Here is a 17562-nt window from a genome sequence, read left to right as displayed (position 1 = left end):
CTGAAGACCTGGTGTGATGTGGCCTACTGCCCTGGGCTGAGCACACTGGGATGGGGACAGGGTGGACCCGGAACCTGGCCCAGGACTCCATGGAGGGCTATGCAGGAGAGACAGATGTGTGTGTCCTGCAGGGCATGTGACAAACAGGGCCAGGACAAATGGAGAAACTGAGGCCCCTTATGACTTATAAAGGTTTATCTGCTTCTCAGAGCTGAACCGTCATTCACAGCTCTTTCTAGCTCAGTTCCTCTGACAAAAAAAAAACCCATCACAGACTCTGGAAGTGGAGCCTATCCCCCTGCCTGGTCAAACGTTCTGGACTGGGTAGAGCTGCAGTCCTCAGCTGGGCCCCCTCCTGGCTGCTGCCAAGGCAGTAGCAAAAGAGTCCCATCCACAAGCCCTGGACAGAGGTACCACCCCAACCCCTGCCAGGTCCCAGCCCAGTCTGGGCCCCCAGCACTGAGCCCAGGGCCTGGCATGCAGGGCACATTGGTTACATGGACTAGCAGAGGTGCTGGGAGCAAAGGGGTGGAGATAGGAACCAGGGCAGCCCATCAGCAGGAGGTCCAGGGAGGAGTTGGCCCATAGCGGGGTCCCCAGAGCTGAGGGTGACTCCACTCCAGTCCTCGCCGGTGCAGCAAAATGTCTAGCTCTGTGCAGAGAACAGGGATTCGGAGACAGAGGATACAACATGCGCCAGCCAGGTGCCACCTCCCAGCACTGCCCCAGCTGCCCGCCCGGCAAAGCTCTTCTTCAGGGTCCTCACAGCTACACAGATTCACCTTCAGCATCCCCCGTGCCACAGCCTGCCTGAGATTTCATCACAGCAGGATCCCTGCTCACTGGCCACAGAAAGGCGTGGGCCGTGGCCCTTCCAGCCCTGCAGCTGCTGGCTCCTCCTAGATGCTTGCCCAGTGACCCTCCCGAGGCTCCTCGAGCAGAGAACAGGGTCAGGAACAGGCTCCCCCCGAGTGAGAGGTGCCCTCCTAGGCTCTGAACCTTATCAGAGAGACTCAGGGCATGTCCACGGGATGTGTGAGCAGGAATGTGTGCAGCCAGCACGTGAAGCCTGAAGTGGGGCCCAAAAGTGCATCGAGTCATGCATGCAGATGTGTGCGGGTACAACGATGTTAGCCTTGCATGAGCAAATGAGACAGGGCATGTGAACATGACACATGGGGGCTGGATGCCATGAACACGGGGAATGAAACATGCGTGTGCACCAACGCCAACGCTGCAAGGATGCAGGGCAGCAAGCATGTGGCCGTGGATGCCACGAGGATGCAGGGCAGCAAGCATGTGGCTGTGGACACCACGAGGATGCAGGGCAGCAAGCATGTGGCCGTGGACACCACGAGGATGCAGGGCAGCAAGCATGTGGCCATGGGACTCTGCCCCTGACCTGGCCACTGCCCCTAACTCTAACATTCCACCCCACCCCCGACCCCTCTCCAGCAGGGCCTGGTCCCACACCGCCACCCAGCCTTCCCCAGCCCAGTTCGTCTCACAGCAATCAGCCCAAGAGAGCCCCACCCCACCACCAACAAGCAATGGCTCCTGGCCTGGAGACGACCTGGCAGGCAGAACATGGCAGTGCACAATCCAGAGCTGATATGGAGAAGTTCATGCAAAAATGGAGTGTAAGTGTGTGACCATGTGTGGGAGGGCAGGTGTGTACGTGCTGGCATCTGTGTGCTTGTGTGTACGTGTGTGCTAAGGTCCGTGTGTGCTGGAATCTGTGAGCAGGTGTGTATGTGCGTGTGTGTGTGTGTACTGCAGTCACAGCACGAGGATCAGCCAGTCCTCAGGGGTAGCTGAAGCTTCTGCCACAGGCTCAGGCCACTATCCATCCTTTGAGGTCGGGGTTGGTGCCAGGCAGGTTAGAAGGGGAAGAGAATGGGCAAGGTCAGAAGCTCCCTCACCTCCAACAGGGCCCATCATTCCGACCCTACCAGCTGCCAGCCTGGATCTGTTCTCTCCTGTCTGGATGTCCCCAAGGTGAGAGATCCAGAAAGGGCGGTGGGGGCTGCCTCACCCAGCCTTTCTCCTCCAACCTTCCCACCCCTCCTCATCTGCCCACGACGGAGAGCCCGGTCCAAGGTCAACAAATCTAGCCCCTGGAGCATCCCAGAGCTGCAGCCCATACTCCCCAGGCCCAGAAGCCAGCCACGTGGGCACGCTTCTCCTGTGGCGGGACACGGACTGCCAGCCTGCAGGGTCGTCTCCAGGCCAGGAGCCAACGGGCGAGTCAAAAGCCTCCAGATCTGGGCATGCATCAGCCTTTCCCATCTGAGGATCCTTCAGCAAGAATTCACGGCCTGACGAGAAAGCCAGACATAGTCCACGTCAGGTCTCGGACACTCCTGGGCCCTCTTTGGGGGCTCAGGGCACTCTGCCACTGCAGGCACCGGTGAAGGGTGTCACAGGACATACACACAGTCCCGCCCAGCCACATGTGTGTCCACACGCACTGACACACCTGAATAACCCCCTCCCCTGGAGACTCAAAGGCGCCTGCACCTGCCTGCCCACTCTGCCCATGATCTCCGAGTGGCCACAGCTGCTCCCAGCCCTGAGGACAGAGTGAGACCCCCTCCAGCCCTCTCCTACATCTCCAGACACACTGAGATCACCCAGGGACACGGCCCTGAGGCCAGGCACAGTGACACCTCCTCAGTGAAGCCCTCTGGGATTGTGCCTCCAGAGAGCACCTGGAAGCTTCCGAGCTCAGGGCGGGCCCATTCCAGGGCCTATGCCTGGTTATTAGGGCCTGGGACTGGACAAGGCAAGGAGAACAGGGAGCAGTCACCACTGGGGAAGACTGTCCTGGGGGCCTGCCGTCCTGTGCTTGGATTCGGGCCTTTGTGAGTGAGCAGGAGGCTGCAAGCGCTTTGATAATTGATTTAAGCAACCCTCCCAGCCCCAAGAGGAGACAGGCCTGGGCCCTAGGGAACAGTCGCCCTCCTTCCTGTCTGCGTGCTTCAGTCACGATGGGATCTTTGCACCAGGCTCCCTGAGCCTGCCGCCTACACGCGCCTGGGGCGGCAGGAGGCATGTGGGTAGGGCAGGCACAGCTTTAGCAGATGAGGTTCAGAGACGAGAGGGAGGCCTCGCTGCCCCAGTCCCAGTAGCCCTGTAAACCCCCACTTGCAGAAGGCCTTGGTCAGGGTGGGGGCTGCCCACAGGCAGCCAGACCTACACGCCACCATGACCTCCGGCTTCCCTGCAACAGCCACTTCCCCAACCTGCTCAGGCCTCTGCTCCCCCAGCTGTCACCTCAAGAACCTCTGGCTTTAGGACCTGGTCCCAAGGGCCCTCTTTCCCACAGGGGCCTTGCCCCCACTCACCCAGCATCCCCCATCCACTCCGGGTTTCAGCACAAGCGTTGCCTTCTCTGCAAGGCCCAGTGGCCTCCTGCTGCCCCCAGAGCTCCCCTTCCTCCTGCTCCACAGTGCACTGCACTATTTCATCTACCATCTGCTTCCCCCACCAAAAGGCCAGCCCCACGAGAGCAGGAATTGTTCCCTGTGCTCACCGCAGTCCTCCTGGGCAAGTGTTTGTGCAGTGGATGAATGACTCAGGGCCTAAGGTCGGGTATTTGGGAGGTGGCTGAGGACCCAGTCTGGCTACCCTGGCCCCTCTCACCTGCCCTAGGCTAAGGTGCCCGGTGTCTATGGTCCTGTCTAACATGACCTCCCCTGGGGACAGTTCATTGCTGACTGGAGGGGGAAAGAGAGAGGCAGCGGGTGCCCCGAGGCATGGTGGGGAATCCTGAATTTAAACGAGAAATGGCCCCTTCCCAGTTTTATAAATAAAGTGTGTTTTCTCCCAGCTTCCCCGGAGAATTCACCTCCCACTCTGAGGGAAACTGGCCCTGAATTACTTATCTCTTTCGAGAGAGCTAAGCTGCCCAATTACCTGCTTAGAGAACGCCAGGCCTGGAACTCTCGCTGGTCTTTTTTTCTTCCTTGTGACAGGGCCCCCTCCGTCACCCAGGCTGGGGTGCAGTGGCACGATCTCGGCTCACTGCAGTCTTGACTTCCCGGGCTCAAGCGATTCTCCCACCTCAGCCTTTCAAGCAGCTGGGACTATAGGCATGCACCACCATACCCAGCTAATGTTTGTTTTTATGGTTTTTTTGAGACAGAGTCTCGCTCTGTCCCCCAGGCTGCAGTGCAGTGCACAATCTCGGCTCAATGCAACCTCCGCCTCCCGGGTCCAAGAAATTTTCCTGCCTCAGCCTCCCAAGTAGCTGGGATTACAGGCACCCACCACGACGCCCGGCTAATTTTTGTATTTTTAGTAGAGACGGGGTTTCGCCATGTTGGCCAGGCTGGTCTTGAACTCCTGACCTCAGGTGATCCGCCCACCTCGGCCTCCCAAAGTCCTGGGATTACAGGTGTGAGCCACCGCACCCGGCCTTTTGTATTTTTTTGTAGAGTTGGGGTTTCACCATGTTGCCTAGACTGGTCTCGAACTCCTGGGCTCAAGCAATCTGCCCACCTTGGTCTCCCAAAGTGCTGGGACTACAGGTATGAGCCACCTCGCCCGGCCCTCTCACTGGTCTTAATGGCCTAGGCCTCTTGGGAGGACTTAACCTGCAGGGCCACAGCTACAGTTGAGGCTCATCTTGGAGAGCTGATGGAGGAGAGACAGCAGGGCAGACAGGCCTGGACTCTGGCCACAGGGCAGAATCCACCCCTCCTAGCAGGGCCTGCCTGGCTGGAGATGAGATGGCCCACAAGCACACTGGAGTCTGTATGAATCTCTGGGTCTGTATGCCTGCTACACATATGCATGCCCGTGTGAAGATCCAAGTCGCAGCACGGACTGAGGGACAGGTGTCCCTGCACACACGGGGACAGGTGGAGGGCAGCTGCCACACCTATGTGAAGTGGCAACAAGAGTGAAGCCAGCACAGCTGTGTTGTGTGTTGCTCAGGCTGTCTCAGGGTCCTGGCGCTTCTCCCTGGCCCCTGCCCTGGGGTCTCCTTCAGGTCCCTGCAAGACCCCCACACGCAGCCCCACAAAATGCTCAGATGCACACTGACTGGCACCCATCACTCCCTCACCCCACACCCCAGACAGAGGATGTGCCATGTCAGTGGCCCCCACCACCCCCCACCACCCCCACCACCGTTCCGCCCAACAGAGCTGACCACGGCTCCCTCCCTCCCTGGCCTCTCCTCTCTTCACCCAAAGGGCCTCACAGGTTCATTTGAAAAGGCCAATTTATTTCTGAAAATGGAAACCATTTCCACAGAACGATGCTCTCACAAGCTCACAGCTGGCTGGAACAATGCCCAGCCCACGAACAGAGCAAAGGGCCTTTCTGAGCCCTGAGTGCTGGGGGTACAGACGGGGGAGCACCCCCGGCTCAGGCCCTGGTGTTGCAGCGGGCATCGGTGAGGTGCTTCTGGGAGGAGGAAAAGGCCCCTGGGGCTGCTGCTTTTGTGGCCAGGAGGACCTGACACCTCCAGCCGGCCTCCCCGGGGTCCTGAGCTCAGCACCTGGCAGTCTCCCCCATCCCCATTGCCCTCAGGGTCCCCATCCCTTCCATCATGCCCACCCCACCTCCAATGTGACCGGCGGTCGGTGGTGCCAGACCAGCCTTCAAGACAGGCTCAGGAGAGCAGAGCTAGAGTCTGGGAGGGGCTCCGATTCCCACACTCACCAGATACCGGTGGAGGGAAGAGGACCCAGACTCGTGGCTGGCTTCAGAGGAAGCCAGACACACAGTGGGATCTTTGCATGGGAAGATTCTGTGCTCTGAGGGATGCCTCTGACACTGGGCTCCCCACTACTGAGGCTTAAGGGAAGACCCTCCTGGAAAACCCTGCTCTGAAGAAGGTGTGGGTGGCAGTCGGTGTCCTGCCGGGCAAAGAGCAGCAGGGGTGCCCAGAGCTCAGGCCACACGGGGGTCACTGGGCAGGCTGCCAGCCAGCCCTGGGGGGCAGAGGAAGGCACTGGCACTAGCCTGGGCCCCTCCCAAAATGCATGGAAGGGAGAGGCCCCCAGCAATGCCCCCAGGGAGGCCCAGAATCAGGCCAGCATGGCCAGCCCCACTGCAGGACAGCAGCTCAGTGACAGCAGGCCTGGGACATTCTCCCAGTGCCCGGTGCTGAGGCCATGGTCGGCCGCTCCCCAGCCAAGACCAGTGACCGCTTGGCCCAGCCCACACCCTGGTCAATGCCTGGGCCACTAGGGCCAAGGAGGACAAGGCCACCACATGCCAGGCCTGGCCTCTCTGTGTCACGCCTCTGGTTTCCAGGAGCTGTGAACTGACCCCTCCCGACCCCATGAACACCCCAAATCACAAAATTCAGCCCCAATGCACCCTCTCCTCACGGCTGCTAATCACCATCCCCTGACCTTGTGGGCCTCAAGCTCCACTTATGTGACAAACTGTGGCTACCACAAGCCCCACGCTCCCTCGAGACACACCCACAGATCCCCCCACCGCCATCCCCAAACTGGCTGAAGAGGAGTGTGAGATATCTCAGCAGGGTTCCCTGACCCCGGACTCAACATCCACATGGCACAGCCCATAGAAGGGTAGCTCGGGGCCCACCCACAGTGTACCCTCAGGCTGGCGACATCAGGGTACTCAGGGCGACTGCCCAGGCTCCTATCCTAACCAATAGACTTGACAGAGCAACTCTCAGGAAAGAAGGCAGACCGTGAGTGTGGGGTGACATCCTTGCAACCCCACAGGCAGCGGGCACAGTCTCGATGGGCAGACACATCTCCCCAGACTGAAAACACACAGTGACCAGGCACAGTGGGTCATGGCTGTAACCTGAGAACTTTGGGAGGCTGAGGTAGAGGCTGAAGCTCAGGAGATCGAGACCAGCCTGGGCAACATGGTGAAACCCCGTCTCTACAAAAAAAAATACAAAAATTAGCCAGGCATGGTGGCACATGCCTGTAGTCCCAGCTACTTGAGAGGCTGAGGTGGGAGGATCACCTGAGCCCAGGGAGGTCAGGGCTGCAGTGAGCCATGATAGTGCCACTGCACCCCAGCCTGGGTGACAGGGCAAGACCCTGTCTCAAAAAAGAAGAAAGGAAAGAAAACACAGACCCTCTGACCTAACACGTCTCCACTGAGGAGCGGCTCTGAGACTGGCGACTGCTCGTGTCAGCTGTGGCGTTGCCTGCAAAGCAGGTCCAGATGCAGCCGAGCTGCACACACACAGGTTGAATAAGCCAGGGTGCGTCCAGCAAGGAAGAAAAGCAGGGAGAAGGGAAGGACTTAAAGACCAACCCAGAGCAGAGTGTGACGCTCACCACCTCTGCAGGACGGCAGGAGAGTTACATGTCAGCATGAGAACGTCTTCTCTGCAGCCTTTCACAGCTTGCCTAGGCTGAGTTCCTCTTTTAGCAAAAGACAAAAAAAGAAGGTGGGTTGCCTATGGCCAACAAGTTCTGCTTCCACATGAGGGCATACAGACCCCCCAGATGCCCACACTCAGCCAAGGACATGTAGACCCACTCAGATACAACGCAGAGCTCACCCACAGAGACCCCCATACAGGCAGACACAGGCCCACACACATACATGTCCTAACTGGCACACACACAGAGGCACACACCATGTACACACACAGGGTGGGGCATGAGACCCACCAAGACACCCATGTTCACAGATAAGGGTGCCCAGGCCCATAGTGACTCCCGGACAGAGGCACAGATGCCCTCAGTGCCCTCTGCCCGAAGATCTGGGCACACCCAGAGGCCCCTGCATGGAGTCCCTTCCTGACACACAGGCGCACACGTGCCTCAGCCGCCCACTGAGGAGTCTGCCTGGATAAGTGAATGCTGAGGAGACCCTGGGACAGCCGACTGCAGGCGCTACTGCAGCTCAGGGGAAGGTGGGGCCTGCCTTCCGGGCTCCACGTCAGCAAGGGGGATCCGCCTCCCTCCCTCACCAGCATCAGCACTGACACCAGGCTGGGAACCTCGCAGCCGGGGCTGAGGCAGCCAGCAGGGCAGGTCTTGAAACTCCTGAAACCTCAGCTGGAGGGTCTGTCAGTGAGGACCACACCTCGCCCCTCGCCCTCCATCCCTGCGACTGCCTGTACTGGCCAAAACCGGGAGCACACCAAGGCTACCAACTTCTGGACTCGAAGCACTGGACAGGTCAGTGGAGAGAAGAGTAGCTGGACCAGCAGGGTCTGCAGCATCTCTCGGGAGGGTGTGAGGGAGGGTGCAGACTCCAAGACCCCTGAGGGAAGGACCTTCAGATTCAAGGGAGCCAGAGATGAGCTTGGGAGGTGTGTTTCCAAAGGCACCGCTTGATTCTACGCAGCCCGTGCATCTGTGGGTTGCTGGGGCAGGGACGGATCCACATCCCCTCTTCCCAGGAGGGTGGCCAGCAGCTGCTCTCTGCGGGAGGAGGGAACTGATCTGCTGAAGTCTCACCAGGAAGAGGCGGGAGGAGGCCCCCACACACCCCACCAGGCTCCCTCTGGCCCCATGTCCTTGACCTGGCAAAGTGGCCGCAGTCTCTGCCAGAGAACTTGGAGTGGCTGTGCCCTAACAGACAGCCGGATCTCAAAGTCTCCAGTTGTTTTTCTTTCCTAGAATCCAGCCCAAGGAGGCCCCCAACCAGATACCCAACTCCAAGGCACCTCCCACCTGCCCAGGGCGCAAATCGTCAACGGTCCCAGCTACAATGCAGGCCGCTGGGCACCCAGAGCCCCTTGACAGCAGGGGCTCCTTCTCCCTCCCCACGATGGGTGCCAACGTCTCTCAGGACAATGGCACTGGCCACAATGCCACCTTCTCCGAGCCGCTGCCGTTCCTCTATGTGCTCCTGCCCGCCGTGTACTCCGGGATCTGTGCTGTGGGGCTGACTGGCAACACGGCCGTCATCCTTGTAATCCTGAGGGCGCCCAAGATGAAGACGGTGACCAACGTGTTCATCCTGAACCTGGCCGTCGCCGACGGGCTCTTCACGCTGGTACTGCCCGTCAACATCGCGGAGCACCTGCTGCAGTACTGGCCCTTCGGGGAGCTGCTCTGCAAGCTGGTGCTGGCCGTCGACCACTACAACATCTTCTCCAGCATCTACTTCCTAGCCGTGATGAGCGTGGACCGATACCTGGTGGTGCTGGCCACCGTGAGGTCCGGCCACATGCCCTGGCGCACCTACCGGGGGGCGAAGGTCGCCAGCCTGTGTGTCTGGCTGGGCGTCACGGTCCTGGTTCTGCCCTTCTTCTGTTTTGCTGGCGTCTACAGCAACGAGCTGCAGGTCCCAAGCTGTGGGCTGAGCTTCCCGTGGCCCGAGCGGGTCTGGTTCAAGGCCAGCCGTGTCTACACGTTGGTCCTGGGCTTCGTGGTGCCCGTGTGCACCATCTGTGTGCTCTACACAGACCTCCTGCGCAGGCTGCGGGCCGTGCGGCTCCGCTCTGGAGCCAAGGCTCTAGGCAAGGCCAGGCGGAAGGTGACCGTCCTGGTCCTCGTCGTGCTGGCCGTGTGCCTCCTCTGCTGGACGCCCTTCCACCTGGCCTCTGTCGTGGCCCTGACCACGGACCTGCCCCAGACCCCACTGGTCATCAGCATGTCCTACGTCATCACCAGCCTCAGCTACGCCAACTCGTGCCTGAACCCCTTCCTCTACGCCTTTCTAGACGACAACTTCCGGAAGAACTTCCGCAGCATATTGCGGTGCTGAGGGGCCTGGGCACCACCCACCACCATCATCATCACGTCCACCATCACCCCCACCACCATCATCATCACGCCCATCATCACCCCCACCCCCACCACCACCCCCATCATCATGCCCACCCCCACCATCACCCCCACCACCACCCCCATCATCATGCCCACCCCCCCACCACCCCCATTATCACCCCCACCATCACCCCCATCATCACGCCCACCCCCACCCAGTTCCGGTTGTCTCTTTCAGGGGACGACCGGCCTGTTCACATCCCAGTGCTGTCCTCTCCACGCAGGGAGACACAGACCCTCACAGGCTGGCCACCAGACCTACAGACAGCCGTGGGCATATACCTCCCATGTCTCTGCTTCCTGGACAGCCCCTGGGTGGACAGCAGCAGGGATCCAGGTCCTGGCAGAGGCCCCCACACAGCAAGCATCCTGGGCCCACTTACCCACAAGAGACAGACAGATGGACAAGCCCCTTGGAAGGCTCTGGGACTCAGGATCCCTAATGACAGTGGTCGGGAGGGGAGGGAACCTGAACTGTCATCCTGACCTGGGCCAGCGCCATGTTACATAGTCTCTCCCCAGGATGGGGCTGGGAGGTGGTAAGTGCGGGCACCTCAGGCAGCAGTGATGCTGTGTTGCTGCAAAGGCGAAGGACACCTGCACCAAATGACGGACACCTGCACCACACGAAGGACACCTGCACCTCATGAAGGACATCTGCACCACATGAAGGACACCTGCACCAAATGACGGACACCTGTACCACACGAAGGACACCTGCACCACATGAAGGACATCTGCACCACTTGAAGGACACCTGCACCACATGAAGGACACCTGCACCACATGAAGGACACCTGTACCACATGAGACCAAGAAATCCACTCTCGTGGCCTGAAGCCCAAGTGGAGTTCCAGCAGGAGGCCCAGCCCCGCCGTGCCCATGTGCCATGGCCTGTGCTGCTGTGTTCCCCCTGCTGTGGCCGACGGTCCTCGCCATGGCCTGTACCCCCCCTGCTGTGTCCGACGGTCCTCTCCATGGCCTGTGCTCCCCTGTAGCCCCCCTGCTGTCCGACAGTCCTCTCCATGGCCTGTGCTCCCCTGCTGTGTCCAACGGTCCTCTCCATGGCCTGTGCTCCCCTGTAGTCCCCTGCTGTGGCCGACGGTCCTCTCCATGGCCTGTACCCCCCCTGCTGTGTCCGACAGTCCTCTCCATGGCCTGTGCTCCCCTGCTGTGTCCGATGGTCCTCTCCATGGCCTGTGCTCCCCTGTAGTCCCCTGCTGTGGCCGACGGTCCTCTCCATGGCATGTGCTCCCCTGTACCCCCCTGCTGTGGCCGACGGTCCTCTCCATGGCCTGTGCTCCCCTGTAGTCCCCTGCTGTGGCCGACGGTCCTCTCCATGGCCTGTGCTCCCCTGTACCCCCCTGCTGTGGCCGACGGTCCTCGCCATGGCCTGTATCCCCCCTGCTGTGGCCAATGCTCCTCTCATACTTTACTAGAAGCTGCAGGGCCCTTTTGCCAGGACCTCTGGGCCACCACAGCCTAGGGACCATCCATCACTTGGACAGGCTGGCACCTGGAACTCTCTCTCCCCGGGTGTGGCCAGGGGCTTGTAATCAGCCAGCAGGAGCTGCATGCTGAAACTCTGGTGGGGGCAGGGTGAGGGGTGGTAATGAAATGCAGGCAGCTCAGAGACCACTGACCGTCAGGTGGGAGGGGCCAGGGATTGGTCCCAGGTGTGCTGTAGCCAGGCCCCAACTCTTGGCCCCATGGCTCTCAGCTGGTTCCATGACTGGCATTCCAGCCTGGCAGTGAGGTGTGAGTGTTCTGGGTTGGTTTCAGTCCTCATGACCCAGAGCTCTGATCAATCTGCCCAGCTGGCACACAGGGCCCACCATTCACCACCCCACGAGGTGTCCCAGGGTGTATGCCCACCTCCACCCATCCACCAAGTACTCCAGCATTCCAGCCCACTCGGCTCAGGCCTGCAGCAGTGCCCCTCCTCCGTGCTGGCCAGCCAAACATGCCAGGGCCATCTCCATCCACCTATCCTCCCTGACAACATTGTATTAGATATCTGTTGCTGAATAACATATTTCTCCAAAACTTAGCCGCTTAAAACAACTTCTACTATTTCACAGCTTCTGTGGTTCAAGAATTAAAGTGGCTTTTTGGGTGGTTCTGGCTCAGGGTCTCTCCTGAGGTTGCAGTCAGGACGTTGGCCCAGGCCCTGGCCCTCTGAAGGCTGGGCAGCGGCTGGGGTATCTTCTTCTGAGAAGTCTTCCTTCCATGGCTACGGGCAGGAGGCCTCTGCCCCTCAACACATGGATGCTTCAGGGGCTGAGTGTCCTCAAAACATGGCACTGGGTCCCCCAGAGCCAGCGACCCAGGGGGGAGCCAAGAGGAAGCCTCAATACATTTGAGGCCAAGATTCCGAAGCCACTTGCCTTCCCTTCTACTACATTCTGTGCATTGGAAGCAAGTCACATGTCCAGCCCACACTCGGGGGCTGTAGACGGTTTATTTTTCTTTTGCTTCAATTTTTTTTTTTTTTTTTTTTTGATTGAGAAGAGATCTCACTCTGCTGCCCAGGCTGGAGTGCTGTGGTGCGGTCACGGCTCTCTGCAGCTTCGACTTCCTGAGCTCAAGCAATCCCCCCACATCAGGCTCTGGAGTAGCTGGGACTACATGCGTGCGCCACCACGCCAGGCAAATTTTTTTTTTTTTGAAAGACGGGGTCTCACTATGTTGCCCAGGCTGGTCTCAAACTCCCGGGCTCAAGTGATCCTCCTGCCTCAGCCTCCCAAAGTGCTGGGATTACGGGCGTGAGCCCAGTCTGTGGGCAATTTTTAAGCCATCACCAACACCGACACCGCAGGAAGAACAAGCCGTCCCTGGATTTGCTTCCTGGCTGCGCTGCAGTCACACCTCGCAAAGCAGCAGCACGGCAGCCTGACTGCGCTCTGCACGCTGTTACTGTGCCCCGGAGCCCCTCGAGGAGACAAGTGAGACTGTGTTTCCCAGACACCCGCTCCAAGCCCGCGGCAGAGCCAGGTGTGAGGCGTAATGAGCAAGTGAACAACGAGGGGCGGGCAGGAGAGGCCCGGGAGTGGGAATGTGCGCAAGGCAGGACTGAGAGCGAGCACCGCGGGGTGGGGGGCGGAGGGGACTGAGAGCGAGCACCGCGGGGTGGGGGGCGGAGGGGACTGAGAGCGAGCACCGCGGGGTGGGGGGCGGAGGGGACTGAGAGCGAGCACCGCGGGGTGGGGGGCGGAGGGGACTGAGAGCGAGCACCGCGGGGTGGGGGGCGGAGGGGACTGAGAGCGAACACCGCGGGGTGGGGGGCGGAGGGGGCGGGGGAGCTTAAGGAGCGCCCAGGCAAGAGCCCTACAGCCCTCAGGGCCGAGGTTTCCCACCCTGCCCCCAGTTTGCCCTCCGGCCCCAGCCGGACATCTCTGCTGCAGAGAAGGCGCCAACCAGGATTCCTCCAAAGAACCCGGACCCCTTCTTACCTCGGGCGTCTCCTATCCCCATCCACAGACCGGCAATGGGATCCTCAGCGTCTTCTCCCCGGGGACCAGGCAGATCAGGCGCAGCCAAAGGGTCTGCAGACCGCCCCGCAGCCAGCCGGGAGGGAGGGGCAGGCGAGCTCTCCCCGGGAGGCGGGCCCTCCCCCACCGCGGACCTCCTGACACGGGGCGGGGTGGGCGCGGGGCAGGGGCCACACTGAGCGGCTCAGCCCGCCGCGTCTCCACGCTCTGGGCTCCTGGTCCCAGGGAGAGCCTGGCCCCGCCACCCACTTTAAGACCCCGCCAGTCACCGCGGCTCCCGCCGCAGCGCCCTGAGGCCCAAGGCTGGGCCCGCGTGAGCCCACAGCGCCCCCTGGAGGGAGGGTCCGACGCCGCTGCTGAACCCCCGCCTTCCTGAGGTCGCGACCCGGGACCCTCCCGGGCGCCCCAGCCTTCCCCCACAACCCCACAAAGAGGGTTCTGCGGTCCCCTTTGCACACGGAAGGAAACTGAGGCTCAGAAAAGCCAGGCGACTTGACCAAGCCCGACAGCAGAGGTGGGTTGGGGGAGCCGGGGGCTGGAGAGGAGACCCAGGGTGCGGCCGGAGGCGGGGTGGAGTGGGCCGGGGTGGAACCCAGTCCTGGAGGGCACGGGAGCTAGTCAGCTTCCAACGCCCCCCAACTCCTCCTACGGCCCTTGGCCCCTGTCTGGCCAGTTCCTTCTGGAAGCCACTAGCTGTGGGCTTAGCCCTGGATCCACACCCACCCGAAGACCGGACAGTCAGCACCATGTGTGAGCCTCCTCTACCAAGACCATACCATCTCCCGGGCCCAAGGGCACAGTAAGTGCCCCGGTGCAGCCTCTCCCTCCCATATTGTCCCTTGATGCTTAATTTTTGCTTTAATGGCAATGTGTTTGTTATGAACTATTTGTGTTCCTCCAAAATTTGCATTTTGAAATCTCAGCCCCCCAAGCTGATGGTATCAGGAGAGGGGGGCCTTTGGGAGATGACAGGTCATGACGGCAGAGCCCTCCTGAATGGGATGAGTGCCTTTACGAAAGGCACACTCTCGAGCTGTCAAACCCATGTCATGATATAGTGAGAAGATGGCCCTCTGCAGCCTGGGAGTGGGTCTTCCCCGGAACCTGACCGTGCCTGCACCTGATCTCAGATCTCCAGCCTCCAGAACCATGAGAAATAAACATCTGATGTCTCTATTGCCACTGAGTCTATGGTACTTTGCTATAGCAGTCCAGGATAAGACAGTGTCTGTCATTCAAACCTATAGAAAATCCTACAGAACTTGCCCATCTGCCCATGCCCTGGAGACGAGTACTTGGACTGGAGTGTGCCCGTGCCCACCCTCCAAAGCTGCTCTGTTTTGCAGGTCACCCTGGGCTGAACTGGGCCAAACAGGAACCAGGAGGCAGATGTCTATGGCAAGAGTGTACCCAGCCCCAGAGGAGGCCGTCTGCTCATCCTTCACCAAAACTCCCCTCAGATCTGCTCAAGGAAGGGGAAATGAGCAGGAGTAGGGGTTCTTCTGAGATGAAATGGGGGGAAGAAAACCCTGCAACCTGGGTGGGAGCAGCACCCTCCCACTGGATCCTCAGGAAACCTCTCTTTCCAGGGGGCAGGGGAGAGGTGCAGCCATCGGTTGTTTAGAGAGAAACCGTGTGTGCTGAAAAAAAGGTAACAGCCCGGCCAACACACCATTAACTGGCTTCAACTCTCCCCAGGGTTGCAGCCTCCTGGGGGACGCTTCACTGAGGGCAGAGCCCAGCCTGTTGAGCAGCACAGGACAGGTACAAGAATTCAGCCTAAACCCATAGCCTCCTCCCACCCACGTGCCAATCCCAGAAAAGTCACCCCAGAAGCAAATCCCCAGGTGGCAGGAGCCAGAAACACTGGTTACGAAGAATAACCAGCCGGTGAGCAGGTGTTTATTAGGGTCCATTTTCATTACCCCAGAGACAGACCCAGGGCTGGCTACGTGCACAGGAAGTAACGCTTGCTACATGCATAAATACGTGAAGGTGCACATTACATCAGCACAGATTCACAAAACACTTCGCCTTGGCAAGAAAACTGTAGCTAGGCAGCTCCCGTCCTCAGAGACTCCTGCCACAGACGTCATGGAGACAGCATGGGCCTCCCCAGAACAGTCCCCACGGCCTAGACTCCCCAGAGCAGGAGGAGCAGCCCAGGCTCTGTTGCGAGACAGCCATCACTTCCTGTTCTTTGCAGGTGCCTAAGGTAGGTTACCTGGCCAAGGTTTTGGTGGAAAAAATGAGTTTTTTCAATGTTGCAGGTCTTTTAATAGTTCATCTGTAGGAAGTGCATTTGCAAAGTCACCAACCTGCAGCTTCCATCTGTAGACCAGGAAGGGTGATTCTCTGGGTGACCACAGCGGGGCATCCCCTGAGGTACAGACACCCCCACCCCCACCCCCGCAGTGTCCTCACAGCCACCACAGCCTTTGCAGTTTGGCTCAAGCAAGCCCTGCCAAGCCCCACCCCTCTTGCTGGCTCTGCTGTGAAGCCATCCTCCCGTTGGGCAGCAAGCTCAGGCCCTACACAGAGCCATCTTGAGGCTTGTAAATGAAGCAGGCGTCCCCAGAGCAGGACTCTGCTGTGGCCACCGGCTTCTCCTTCCACACAGCTTCCCCCGCAACACAGCACGGCCACTGACCTCTGGCTTCAAGCAAAGGAGAGGCTGTGAGGGGAGCCTTGGGAGGATGTGGGGACCCCCAGAGAATCTTCTCCCACCCAAACAGAGCAGTCAAGACCAGGAAAACGAGGCCTCCACTTTGTGAACAACAGAGCTGCCCATGTGGTCACGCGGCGCCTTCGTCCTGAGACACCTGCCCCACACTGAGAAGCAGGGCTCGGTAGACGGTCCACAGCATGATAGTTCATTGCACCACTGGAGGGAATGGGCCAGGGCCTCTCGTTGGTCTCCTGAAGGGAAATGGGGGTTGGGCCCAGAGTCAAGCTGCAGTCAGGGATGAGGCCTGCACAGTGCAGCACACAGAAAACCTTCAGAGGTGCAGCTGGCCCAGGGCCAGCTCGGGGTCTGCAGCCAGGGACTGCCAGCCCACCTGGACACTTTCTCCTGGGGTGGCCCCGGCTGCACAGGTGGAGTCGGAACAGGCAAGTCCTTCAGGTGGCAGCTCCAAGCTCAGGGCAAGTCCCACCCCAAAGAAAAGCTGCCTGCTGCACTTCCCGGGCAGTGCCAAACATGTCCAGCTGCCCTGAGGAGACGTCACAGGGCTGAAGGCAGCTGGAGCCCTGCCATGCAAACAGCACACAGCACATGAGGGGCACAGGATGACACAGCTGCTGCTCCTCCTCCGGGTGCGTGCCCACCCAGAGTTCTGCCAACGCAGCAGCAGAGAGGCCAAGAGTCACATGAAGCGCGGGGAGGGAGGGGCACAGGCTCCAGTCACGGCCGTCCACCAGCATGTCAGCTGCTTCCAGGTAGGTCCTTGTGTCCCCTCGGCCCTGCACCAGGAGGGCAGCTTTAGTCTGTCTGGGGCCATGGAGGTGGCCCTAATGCTTTGACCTGTCCCATGATGTCACTAGGTCCTCCTCTGGGACCGAGCGTCCCTGGCCCACAGGGAAAAGCCCGTCCCAGGCTCTGGATGCTCAGGGCCCAGGGTGTGTCAGCCTAGAGAGCAGTGACCTGTGTGAGCTCTGTGTTGGGCGTAGATGGGCTCTGCGGGCTGACAGGCACCATGGGCAGGTCCACGCCTAGTCATGCGGGCCGCGGTACCGTCTCAGAGGTCTTGCAGGCCAGGGCCACGTCCTTGGCAATGCTGCGCACACGGTCGGACACCTGCACGTCCCGGCGCAGGGCAGATGCACAGCAGAACTTGCGGAAGCAGGCCTTGAAGTTCTCATCCAGGAAGGCATAGAGGATGGGGTTGAGGCAGCTGTTGACGTAGCCCAGGGCCGTGCAGAAGCGCAGAATGGCCACCGCAGTCTCGCTGCCCGGCTGAACCCCCAGCCCTTGGACCAGCACGAAGACCTGGACAGGCGTCCAGCAGCCCACGAACACAGCCACCACCACCAGCACCAGCCGAGTGATGCGCCGAAGGTTCCGGTCCTTCTCTCGGGAGCCCGAGAGCAGGCGGACTCCACGGAGCCGCCGGATCATGAGGCTGTAGCAGACAGAGATGATGAGTACGGGGATGATGAAGGAGAAGAGGAAGATGCAGATGGCAAACACAGGGCCCCAGTAGTCCTGAGGGGTAGGGATCTCCACCAGGCACTCGATCTCTGCAGGGAGAGAAACAGGGTCAGAGTGGGCCCAGGAGACGTGGAGGGCACGTGGGCCCAGAGGAGCCACCCGGGAGCCACGGAGCCTGGTGAGG

The 17562-nt window shown here is 60.2% G+C and overlaps 3 protein-coding genes and 1 long non-coding RNA gene across 8 annotated transcripts in view; 2 read left to right on the top strand and 2 right to left on the bottom strand.

Annotated features, from left to right (window-relative positions):
* MYT1 (myelin transcription factor 1) overlaps positions 1-13269 on the bottom strand; it is a 133963-nt gene extending 120694 nt beyond the window's left edge. The window contains exon 1 of the mRNA XM_055372752.2: positions 13190-13269. The gene's annotated coding sequence lies outside the window, so the exon portion shown is untranslated. The remainder of the gene's footprint in view (positions 1-13189) is intronic.
* Positions 7940-9784, top strand: NPBWR2 (neuropeptides B and W receptor 2). The gene is made up of 2 exons (XM_004062578.4): positions 7940-8138; positions 8583-9784. Exon 2 carries the CDS (start codon positions 8674-8676, stop codon positions 9673-9675), a length of 1002 nt encoding a protein of 333 aa, XP_004062626.2. The 5' UTR covers positions 7940-8138; positions 8583-8673; the 3' UTR covers positions 9676-9784.
* LOC109024375 (uncharacterized) lies at positions 12392-15101 on the top strand. 3 transcript variants are annotated; one of them, XR_008674465.2, is made up of 5 exons: positions 12392-12731; positions 13218-14027; positions 14287-14421; positions 14575-14718; positions 14927-15101. It is a non-coding gene; the product is annotated as an uncharacterized lncRNA (long non-coding RNA). The 3 variants fall into 3 exon arrangements; XR_010132362.1 differs by having other exon boundaries at positions 12395-12731; positions 13218-13742; positions 13902-14027; positions 14575-15101; XR_010132361.1 differs by having other exon boundaries at positions 12394-12731; positions 14575-15101.
* OPRL1 (opioid related nociceptin receptor 1) overlaps positions 15099-17562 on the bottom strand; it is a 25611-nt gene continuing 23147 nt past the window's right edge. For all 3 annotated transcript variants that reach the window (XM_055372763.2, XM_063702470.1, XM_055372764.2), the window contains one exon: positions 15099-17467. In XM_055372763.2, coding sequence (XP_055228738.1) covers positions 16944-17467 — 524 coding nt within the window. In that variant the 3' untranslated portion in view covers positions 15099-16943. The remainder of the gene's footprint in view (positions 17468-17562) is intronic.

The sequence above is a fragment of the Gorilla gorilla genome, chromosome 21, assembly GCF_029281585.2.
Source record: "Gorilla gorilla gorilla isolate KB3781 chromosome 21, NHGRI_mGorGor1-v2.1_pri, whole genome shotgun sequence".
Lineage (NCBI taxonomy): Eukaryota > Metazoa > Chordata > Mammalia > Primates > Hominidae > Gorilla > Gorilla gorilla.
The sequence above is the reverse complement of the archived record's forward strand: the minus strand, read 5'-3'. Positions and strand labels throughout refer to the sequence as shown.

What these genes read in the sequence shown, in the direction of transcription:
- NPBWR2 (XM_004062578.4), top strand. Translation starts at nt 8,674, where the DNA reads ATGCAGGCCGCTGGGCACCCAGAGCCCCTTGACAGCAGGGGCTCCTTC.